The sequence below is a fragment of the Struthio camelus genome, chromosome 3 (genome assembly GCF_040807025.1).
Source record: "Struthio camelus isolate bStrCam1 chromosome 3, bStrCam1.hap1, whole genome shotgun sequence".
NCBI classification, from domain to species: Eukaryota; Metazoa; Chordata; class Aves; order Struthioniformes; family Struthionidae; genus Struthio; species Struthio camelus.
The window spans coordinates 90,809,770-90,821,789 of NC_090944.1; the positions used below are offsets into that span (position 1 = coordinate 90,809,770).

At 38.6% G+C, this 12,020-nt stretch overlaps 1 protein-coding gene across 7 annotated transcripts in view; it reads right to left on the minus strand.

The window, feature by feature from the left end:
• The window catches only part of DISC1 (DISC1 scaffold protein), a 204,739-nt gene that overhangs the window by 22,686 nt on the left and 170,033 nt on the right, over positions 1 to 12,020 (minus strand). For 6 of the 7 annotated variants that reach the window (XR_011140295.1, XM_068939028.1, XM_068939031.1 and 3 more), the window contains one exon: positions 287 to 530. Coding sequence is in view for 5 of the 7 variants with exons in the window: in XM_068939028.1 (XP_068795129.1) it covers positions 287 to 530 (244 nt within the window). In the remaining 2 variants the exon portion in view is untranslated. Of the gene's footprint in view, positions 1 to 286; positions 531 to 12,020 lie in introns of those variants that run through there. The other variant, XR_011140296.1, reaches the window with a different exon arrangement.

The following is a 12,020-nucleotide window of genomic DNA, read 5'->3' on the forward strand; positions in this document are numbered from 1 at the left end:
GTAAATAATCTTAAGAGATCAGTTTTTCCTTTAAATCCAGATGTACTTTGTGTATTTATTGCCTGAATAATTTCCACAGTTTAAAAAGACTGATGGTGAAAGGAAGAAGGGTTGAAAATATTTCTGAGACGCTACTAAGCTATTTTATTCAAGCTCCATATTGGAGGCCAGATGTTAAGCTTATCCTTAACCTGCTGTGTTAACCTATTACCCAGGTTTAACTCCTCCTCTCAAAATGAAGAACAACAGTATCACTTGAAATCTAGCTGTAGAGTATTTCAAATACCTCTTTTTGTTCGCTGTGCTTGGGGCATGGAACAGTGCCCCACTCTGCGCTCTTTGGAAAATGACTTTCTTTTCTTTTTTCAGAGTCAGAAGGGCCATCAGCAGCCATCTCCATCTCATCCATTTGGTTCTCCTCTTCCTCAAAAACACAGCAACTGGTTTCTTTCAGTTGAAACCCTCGGATCAACAGCTGACAGGCCTCCAAGTCAGCTTCCCACACTCTCTGGAGCAGCTGGCTCCCACAGCTGAAATAAAAGCCAAAAGAAAATAAATCTGCAGTTCAGGGAGAATAGTTGTTATTTCAAGTAACTTTTGGAGTGATTGCTTGTGATTAGATAGGAAAATGAAAACAACAAAAATACCCAAGCAGCTCAAATATTTTCACAGAGATAACATAAGCTATTTCAAACTGAAGATTAGTAAAATGATGGCTCTATTACAAAGCAGATGTCATTAAGAAAATCTTTTCGGTAAGACACTATTTCCAATTGTACCACATACATTGGCTACATATGACCTTCTCCTGCTTCGACTGCAGTCGAGCAGTTTTGCAAGCAAAACCAGAACTTTCCTCTTTCTATCAGATACACAGATAGGCCTATCATCTCAAAAGCAGTTTTCCTGAATTTCTTACAGAAGACAGTGTATCAGCAATCAAACTATTTACTGCCGTAAATCAGTCCTAGTTTTCAAAAAATAGATAATATGACTTCTAAATTCCTTGTCTGACTGAAATGTTCATGCTTCAACTCTCATGAATCAAATTAAACCAGCAGCATTCTTCCTTTCCTTTATTTTTCTACTTTTTATATATATTCTGAGTATTCTCCTTATCTTTCTCTGAAGTGCTTTGTCTTTTCCACTTTGTTATCCCACTGAGGAAAACCCAAAAGTATTAGGAAATTCAAAATACAAATTTCTTGGCACTTTTAATCCACTGATCATCTCTCAGAGATGTCCAAGTACGTTACAAATATTAGTCCTGAAAACTGTCCACGTAGATACTGTCAGCTGAAGTAAACGAGAATTCTAGGCACAGATAGTTTTTCAGAATAAGACACTGAATACTAATATCACAGTGTTTTTAAGAGATACAGTCACATCTCCATTTAATGCATATTGTCTCTAAGGAACCAAAAGGTTAAACTGCCTGCTAAGATACAATAGGTCAGTGGCAGAGCCTGGAGTAGCACTCAGAAGTGCTGATTCCCATGGCAATACCAACTTCTAGACAGATTTGCATATTAATATCTACTAACTGCAATACTTTTTCCCCTCTCTTCAAATTATATCATTTGCTACATAATAGTAGGCAATTATAAGTGAGTAAAAGAAGGAAAATAACTATTTGATTTTAACTTTTCTGACTAAATTAAATACTAGCTTATCTTTTATCCTGAACACAGGATAAAGGAGCTGCATTGCTCACAATGAATTCATTAATCTAACAAAGGTACCTTTTTACTCTTCAAACATGGGATGCCAAGCTATAAAATTCAGACAGCAATATTTTGAGACTGAGAGCAAAATTAAGCTCCAGAAGCTGAGCTAGCTGATCCATGCTTAGAGTCAGCATCACTGCTTATTGAAGGTAAGGTGCAGCATGAAGCCCACAAATTGGGCTCCCCCAAGAGTTCAGAGTATCACTAATTAGAAAGGGAAAAAAATTTTCACTCTATTAAAATTGTATGTTCCAGCTAAGCAGCACTTATCAAGCCATAAAAATTAAATAACTCCCACTGTTTTTGTACTTATCAGTCACACCATGGTTATACAGTCAAAACACTTCCCTGTAGGTATACATACGCCCATTCACTTGCTTTTTGCAAAAGTTTGTTTGCAGTTATATATATAGCATATTAAAAATGCTCAGAAAATATGCTACAGACCTAAATGATTATTTCCAGTCATTTCCATAGCTTGTTTTGGTTTTCAACTTAATGAAGAGCTCTATTGACAAAACTAGGACAGAGTGATATATGTAGTATTCACAGTGGAGATGAACAGCATATATAAAAGCACAGAGCAGTGCTGTCTGGGCTGCATTTATTCAGCTATGACTCAGCTCTTTGGTCAACATGCTTTTGACTAGGTCCAAGCTTTACACCTGTTTTAGTAATTAGTAATTACTGAATGTGCCTCTTACAGCTTTCTTTTATTTTAAGGACATCTTCATTTTATTACCATATCAGTAAAACTCCCATACATCTTGAGCTAAGATACTAAGTATGCCTGTTAACACATGCTGCTAAACTTTTCAACTGAAATCTGTAGACGTACATATACCTGGATATTCTGGGTCTACCTAAGCCCAAGGACTCCGTATTTTTTAACTTCTATTTTGAAGTTACCAAGTGCATAGGAACATTTTTGAAATACACTTTTTCAATGAAAATAATTTGAAAGCTCAAAATAACTAACACAGAAACACAAACCAATAATTATTAAAAATTTATGTTATCCTCAGTATGCAAAGTCTTTTCATTTTACATAGAGTCAAGGTGAACTGAATTACAGAGTTTGCTTTATACTAGTTCAACCCACACTAAAAGCACATTGCAGTCTCTGTGAAGCCAAAAGAAGTATATGGATGCCTATGTTCAACACAGTGAGTTTTTTCTGGCATGCACCTTTTCAAAATGATGGGTCAAGATTGGTCAGATTTTATAATACTCCTAAATGTACAAATATTTTATGATGCATCAGTCTCTAGATGTTATATGCCTCTCTGTGCATTACTAACTAAATAGTACGTGTGGTAAGGTGAACACAGCTGCCAGGAGCAATCTGTTGCTATCTACCACATATCACAAACCATTTACTGTTTATTTAGACACAACAACAGCAAAGCATACCTTAATGATCACCTAATGATTTCGAACTTCCTAGTGCCAGGGTGCTCAGAAGTCCAAAGTGCTAAGTTTTGTACAAACACCAACGAACCAAATCATGATGGTCCTTTCCTCAAAAGGACTTTTATTTAAGCTTAAAAGCAGCAAAGAAAGCTGGATACAGACAGAAACGTAAAAAGAAACACTGACAGATCAACCTAGCACATTAGCTACAGTACAACACTTTAATTAGTTACATCAGTAATTAATTAGTCTAACCACTGTCACGTTCACAGAGAGATCACAATAAATGAGAATCTGAAGGATTTGTAAGAGGCCAACAAAATAGTCTGTGGATGTCTAAGAGATCCATCCCTCCATAAAGGAACCATGTAAGCAAGGCAAAAAATGCTAGTACAGAAAAGTAGTGAGCAGGTAATGAATACTAGGGTGGTATTACATCTGGAGATGGAAATCAGTCTTTTGATATTAAAAAAAAAAAAAAAAGGCTGAATAGGTAGGGAAAGGTTGTGCACAGCCTTGACATTGAAAAGTGGTAGTTATATTTGATGTGACAGAATAGAGGAAATCAATGGAGAAATGCAAAAGAGAGGTGAAATGTCAACAACACAAAATTAAAAAAAAAAAAAAAAAGAGAAAGAACATTCACTGCAGTAGCAACAGTGCTTTGAATGGATGAGGGCAGGGCAAGATTGCTTTTGTCAAGTCAAGGCCAGGGAAATGGATGTTGAAGTAACTGAGACGCGAGGCTGTTAGAAACTGAATAATTTTTTAGCCAGACGGATAGATAGGACAGGTCTTATCTCAAGGACACTACCCAGAAAGAATCTACAAGAGCAGGCCCAAGTTGACTTGAAGAATGGTTGAGACTTCCAGAGCAGCAAAAAAGGAAGTGGCAGGGAGAATTCTGGATTAGGTCAACTGGATGATGATTAACGAGCAGTGAGAGAAAGAGAGCTGCTTATAGACAAGAGGAAATGAATGTGAAATAGAGAACTACATCTCTGAGTCCTCTTCATAAAGTGGCAGTTGAAATTGTATTTGCAGATGCTTTTACCAAGTCTCAAGTAGGCAGTGGCAGCCAAGAATAGCTTTCCAGGGAACTACATAGGACACTAGAGGTTATAAGAAACCAGAGGATATCTTCAATCTACATGTAATCTTGGGTCAAATTCATGTGGAAAGTCATATCCAACAAGCATTCTCTCTGTCCTCCTTGCAGTCTACGGGACGTTGCTCCTCAGGCTTTTCACAAGTTTCCCAGAGATATCAATGGGGGCTCTTTATGCAACTCTCAGCAGAATATTATTCTAAACCTATTTATAGTGCTAACTGGAACTCTGAGAACACAACGTTCCTATTGTAGGCTCTGCAGACATACAAAAGGCACATTCAGTTCCTGAACATTATAGTCTAAATGAAAACATGCCTGTGTAAAAACAGCCAAAAGATTTTATACTAAATCTTACCAAACTTTCCCCCCAAAAGTCTCCTCAAAAGTAAACCAGAAGCAATACAAGGGGATGTTACTACTTGTAAATCTCATCATCTCTCATTCTTAGGAATGTGCTTTGGTGAGTGAACTGTTAAAAGTGGTTTATTAACACCCTGGGGTCACCATACTGTGTGTTTGTAGAAGATATGGCTTATTTTAGGGACAGCAAAAGGAAATCCCTTTAAGAAGCCGCATCTTGAAAGCCAAAAGAGTAAGGCTGAAGCTAAAAGGCTACGTAGTCAGATGCCTATTGAGAAACTGTACAAGCAAAAGCTAACTTATGAGGGGAAGCTTAACCATCACTGAAAAGAACTAGCCTAGAAAATTTCCTTCTAATAGGTGACCCACACTAAGGCATCGATTTGGGAAAAAAACATGCCACTTACCTTTTTCCAGTACCTGGAGCACTTGTTCACGCACTGCATTCACTGACACTAACGGCAACTTTCTCCAGTAAGAAAGCAACCAAAACACCACAAAAATGATCTGGCAGAAACAGCTGGGATTTTCATTACAACAGTTCAAATGATGAGAAAGTTGTGAGGCTTATGGAAAATGGCAATGAGAATAAAAAGACTGATTCTCTATAGACCATCCTTTCTTCATCAAGTATAAGCTTTGCTGATCATGAGTACAAGCTAAGGAAAGCTTCTCTGCAATTTAGTCACTCACTTCTATTTACATTTTGCACTGCAGGCAAGGGACTGGCTCTTCTTGCTCTATGTCTATGTTATATATCTTTGTTCACCTCTTAAGGTAACAGTCATGCAGGCAAAGAGGCAACTGAAAGAAAGAAAGTATGGCGGAATAATACCTAACTGAAGGGGGACTAGATGAAGGGAGACAACCGTGTTACTTCACTGCTTATAGAAACTCATACCTCTGACTTGGTTTATCGTATTAATTCAGAGTCACAGATTAACAGCTCTGCTTATATTTACCAGTTATTTGCAACTTCAGGAATAAATTTTCCTTCTCTCCTTTATACTACAAGATTTCTAGACTGATTTGTTCCTGATCTTATTGTTTGTTCTATTATTCTGGCCTTTTTCAAGATGCCTGTAACCAAACTGTTGAACAAACTAAAGACTTCAGTCTTCTATTTTATCTGTGGGTCACATGAGGATCTAAGGAGGAGGAGGAGGCACATAACCCTGTTTTCCCTGTCTGGTTGGTGTACAGATGCAATACTGTTAAGGGAGAAGGTGCAGCTAGGACTCATTAGGTCACAAGTGTCAGCTAGAGAACATAAAAGAGAGGAGGAAGGAGGGGAAGGAAAAGGAAGGAAGAAAACTTGGACTCTGTCCAACGTCAAGACTTCTTCCTCTGCCTGCACTTGAGAAAATCACCTTTTTAATACATCTGAATTCAAAACTCTGCGTTTTTTTCTTTCTGAAATTTTCTCTAATCCCCTACACCCCTTTTATGCAAACTAGTTATAGCATCTCAACTTCACAATTCAATTCCTTCATTTCACCATTCTCCTCAGCAGCTGGAAACCTCATGAATTCACTCCATATTGTTTTGATCAGGTGTTTCTCCCCCAGTGCACCAAAGGCTTATTTTTGCTACTCCCTTCTTCCAAAGCTCAGTGAGATAAGACTTGTTTGCTGTTCAGCACTGTTATTGCAATTCTCCGTGCAAAAACAAGACTCACTCCCAGTAGGCTGGGAGACTCCATACTCCTGTCTCAGATAACAACCTGTTCTAACACCTGCCTTAAAGACTACCCAGAAGTAGAACTCCAAGGCAAGGTGTGAAGTCATTATGTTTCTCTGGTGTATGCGATTTTCCTTCTCTGACCTTGCCTTCGCTCTTATAAAAGCATGATAGTATCAAATAGACTGCTTGGCATAATTCTTTACTGAAAACACTTACCCATCTGTGAAGAAAACGACATGTAGCTGACTCCTATTAACCCTGATGTTTAATGAGCTACTGAAGAGCGTCTGGCCCAAAACTACCAAAGTCCAGGAAAGCAATCCTCAGAAGCCCCATCTAGCTTCCAGACTCCTACACTTTTGCCACCTAAAATTTTACTCTGGGATGCCTTTTCTAATAGCTAAGCCTTATGAGCCACAGATAGGTTCTCTGCACAACAGCCTCGTCCAAGAGAAAACTAGCACACCCAGACTGGACATGATAGAGCAGCACACAGACATGGCCACTACATGCAGCCGGAAGAAGAGGTGATAGCAGTGGATCTGCTTTCTACCACATCCCTGGAGCAGAGGCACATATGCAAAGAGGAAGAGATTTGAGAAAAGAGGTGAGCAGAGCCCCCAAACAAGACCAGCCCTCCAAGTGGTGGTTATGGCTCTCCTCTGCTCAGGGTTACGGTAGAGCAGAGTACATGGAGATGCACTAGGCAGAGTACAGGGAGTCAGGCCTCCTGCACCCTTTTTGACTGATCTAACCTCTATGCCATTGCTAGGGAAAATCAGCACTGCATTCTTTTAAATCATGCTGGGCTTAGGAGCTATCTCTTCTTGGCTTTGTAAGCAAAAAGAGCAGCAACAGTTTGATACTTTCCTTTCCCACTGCCCCAGATTTCAGAAGAGTCTAAGTGGAGAACCTCAAGTAGCAGCAGACACCTAAGCCTTGCACACCGAAGGAAAAGAGGAAGAACATCAACTTCTTAAGATACATTCCTGCCATATGTGTTTCCTATTGGCCAGTTTAGCACCCCAGTGACGGTGCTATTAAATATCTCAGAATGGGATTTTTAACACTGTAGCTACCCAAGGCCCAGCAGGAAAACACTTACGGAATGGAGCCGAAGGGTAACCACTTCACTTCGGAAGGAAAAATGCCACACTGGAATGCACCTACTTAAATGCTGCACAAACGCCTTCAGTCTGATGCCGTCTGCTTCATGAACCTTGCCTCTTTCAAATTTCTCCTTGCCCCTCTCTGAACTTTCACTCCTTGGAGAGCATTGCTTTCTGCAGGACTGGCTGGCGGAGGAAACCTCTGCAAGTCTTTATATACCTTCCAGATGAAAACGTAACTTTTTCTTCCTTGCCTCTACTTTCTCCTTCCTTTTGCTTTTATCTAGTAGTTAACATTGGCATTTTCTGGTAGCTGTACAAATATATGCAGGCTTTGATTCTAATGAAAGAATGTTCACAAAATAAATGTATGTTGTATTATGGAACTAATTTACTGATAGTGTCTAAATTACACAACTTGCATTTATATCTATGATGTTCCATTTGTAAACAATTTTAATTGAAATCTTTTACCTTCTTGCAAAGGGCTTTACAATATCAATGTATGTAAAGATATACATGTATAAAGATAAAGGAAATAAGCCTTTTAACCTGAATAAATGCTTTCCTTTTAACATATTAGTAGTGATATTGAAGGCAAAAGCAATATACCATGTCTATTATATTTTTCACAGTGCTACAAAATTAAGGACCAAATGTTTAAATGTGCAAATTGCCAAAGCAGGGTAAAGGCGAGCGATAAATGCTAGGCAGTTTCCCACTTTATAGCTGAATGACTTCCACCAGCAACTGAGATACACGCTACTGAAAATGCAAGCTCTAGCATCCAAGGCAAGATGTACTGTGCATTAAGTGGGGAGGACTGGAAGTGAACCACTGCACAGGACTAACTGCAAGTTGGACTAGCATTTCTGATCTTCTTCCAGAAGTCTACTTTTCTCTTCCGTTCTCTAGGTTTTGACTTATGAGCATTACATTTGCATTATATTTTACAGCAATAATGCATTATATTTTACAGCAATAACTGTATGTTCTTAAAAAAATTAACACTTCTTAAAAATTGATGAACAGGCTTAAGTGGTACCCTCTCCCATAAATCCTACTCTCTCCACAAAAGAATAATAAATTATATATATATATATATATTTTATATATATATATATGTCAAAATATTTTTCCCATGAAGAGTAGTTACATTCTCACATTAAGATTTTAAATAAGTCTTTGGCATTTTGCATATAGATATATAAAATAAGGTAACATTTATTCTATAAAATGTATAATCAAGAAAATATAGATAAATGCATTCTATGATGATATATAGACCATTCTAAGATTCCTAAGGAATTTTCAGAAGGTAATAATTTGAACTGACTTTATAAAACACTTCTTATAAAAGTCCTTCCCATTAAGACATTCAGAATTTTGCATAAAAAGTGGCTAACAAAAAAGAGTAATATTAATTTTAAAACATTTGACCCTCACAGTGATCTTACCATACAATACTGAAAGATACCATACAATACTGAAAAATATTTTTGTCATTTTCTCTTCAATCTCCCAGTCATTTGTTTTATCTGGCACAAAACTTTAATCATGGCCTGTCATTTTGCTATCACTATTCTATGTCACTGTATTATACTTAAATTATCTCCACTGGAAACACAAAATGACAGACTGCTGCAGTTGATGGTTTTCACTTTGATTCTTAATGCAAGGGGGATGCGGGAATGGAACTGACATGTTGAATGTAGGAAATAACTGATTTACAAGGGAATAAGGCAGGTACCTTGTAGTAAGAATTTACTATTCAATTTAGTTCTCACATTTACTGTACAGTTTATTTTTACTATATTACCTGATCATAACGTAAAAAATTTACTGCCTGCTTGCAGGACTATTTACCACTCTTAAGAAATGGAATAGAGTAACGGTCCTCTCCCTACTACCCCTACCTCCACTGAGACATCTATCGTAAATAATCTGTTCTAAGAGCAAAAAGATTAACTGTGATAGATGAGCAGAAAGCTACCAGGGGATTCCTCTTATTAAACAGTCCACATAAAGCCAGTTTCTCAACCATAGTTTATCATTCACCTCATTCATAATCTGACAAAGTACCTTCAAGTTTGGTACCTAACATTGATAACTCAAGTCTGCCTTCTGCTTGCCTTTGGCTCCTGTAATAACAACAAAGCCCCAGAATGTCATTAAGCTGTTGGGTTTTTTTTTTTTTTTTTTTTGACTGGAGATGGGAAATGCTGGAATGAGATTTTTTTCTGCACTATTTAATATCAGATCCCAAATCAGATTTACAGGAGACGCATGATTTTAGACCCTGATTTTGGAAAGCATGCATCTCAGGATCTATATATTCATCTAAACCCTGTTCCAATGACTGACCCTCTCCGTAAGCCTAAATACTATCACAAGCCTGGACCTCATAATGGACTTAACTTCTAGCGACTTCCACGACTTCCACTGAAATTGAAGGAATCCAGCAGCTTTCAAAGTCACTACCAGCTCTAGTCCAAGAAAATACCTTTGTTTCCACAGGTATCCTACAGGAACACAACACAGCATTTGCACTGAGGCCACATTCTCAGCTCTCATAACTCAGTACTGCTGCAATAGCAGCTATGTCTATTTATACCAACAGAAGAGTGTATTCTTATCACAAACCAGTTAGTACAATGAGCCTAATCTCCTACTGTTTGTTACAGTCTCTGAGAGGAAGCATTTTGAAACAGACATATGAAACTCCTACGGTGATCTTTTTTTCTTTTCCACTCACCTTTGTTCTCCAATATACAAATCCACAGCTTAAAATATAGTCTCTCTCCAAAAGGACAACAGGTTTCGAATACAAGTGGCAAGTGAATTTGGGAATGTGAATCACGTTGTCTGCTGCTGACTGAGCAGAGGAATTAAGCATATGTAATAATAAGAAAAGAAAAAACAGGATAAAGAAATGCCCTTTTAGAAGGGACACAGCCAGGAGGAATAATACATTCTCACCATGTAGGAATGTACCTTAAAATCCAACCTTTGTAACCAGGAAGACACACCTGGAAAAAATGAGAAAGTTGGCCAAACACTGGTGTCAATAGTAGCATGCTGATCGAATTGCTCTGAAACGTCTCCAGGGGCCCGATTTGACCCGCTGTACCTGCATGGTCAAAGAAGGTCAAAAGCCAAATCCTGTTCTGGCTCAAAATGAGCAAGAGAGAAAGAGCAGGGTCTACTGATCTTCCCTGGCTGGACCCTGTTAGCTACAACAAACCCTGGCTACTTTGCACTGCTGATGACGGCACGCTTATTAGCTTGCTGGGGCCTGCATAGGTTCCCAAACTGGCAGAGTACATTCCCAGCAGTAAGCACATTTAGTAATGAATGCTTCTAAACGCTGGTGGGAAAGACTGCCCCAGTTGCATGCAAGGTAGAACTATCCTACGTCTTCATATGCAGGCTATGCAGGCAGGTGGTGGTTTTTTTTATTTATTTTCTGCTTATTTAATTTGCATGACATTTGCATCTAAAGGGCTGATTGGGACTTTGTGCAAAGTATTGTCCAAACACAAGACAGGATGATTTAGCAGTTCTGCTGGATAGCAAGCAGATGATGTCAGACATCCATCCTCATCTTCCTTGATCTCTCTACACCCATTACTACTGTTGATGACAATCCTGCTTGGGAGAAATGACAAAGCTTCTGAGAAATGCACAAACTGGTTTCAAGTCTTGCCTGGAGGGACACACCCAAAAACAGCAGCAGTGGGAAAATATACATCTACTTCTGTCTGTTCACCTACATGCAGCCTCTGAGGGACCTGGTAAGAGAGAATTAGCTTAACTCCATGGATATAGAGGTGACAAAAAGCTCTGTGCATCTCTCCCCTCACATAATCATATTGACACAATTAAGAGAGGGCAAGGTTAGCAGGAGATCAGATTACAGAGATAAAGATAGCTGGGCAATACTGGGCAAAGCACAGGGGGCGCTGGTGATGGGCAAAGAGAAGCACTTTGAAGAGTTTACAGCCAGCAAGCACTCACAGTTATCACAGTGAAAATACAAGTCCCACAAACAGAAATGGAAGAAGTCCCACAAAAGTCACTGAAATAAGTCTCTAATAGTGCTAAAGCACCTAATTATTTCATACTATTCTTTATACCGATCAAACTCGGTCCCTAATTTCTAGAGTGCCTACAAACTGACAATATGCTCTCACCTAAAAGCATCTGCAAGTAACACTAGCATGTCCTGTTGTTCAAGAATCTCTCATATGGTGGCAGATGATAACCTGGCATCAATTACACATTTTTTCCATTATCCGGATAGAAAGAGGAAACCATTGTCCTTTAGCTTGACAGAACACCTTAAAAAAAAAAAAAAAACACTCTGGAGCAGCTGTAGCACACAGCAAATACATCCTGTATTTCCTAAATGAGCTTTCCCAGAGATTGTACAATCATCTTTAAGGTCTTGAACCTTAACATCATCTGAAATGCGAGGATGAAATCAGTGGCTGCACACACTCTTCCTGAAGCACAGTGGACTTATATTGCCCACAGCCAAAGCATTTTTGCATAGGAAACAGAAGACTATTAAAAACAAATCACCAAGCTCACTGCTTCAGCCTTCCCTTCTTTAAC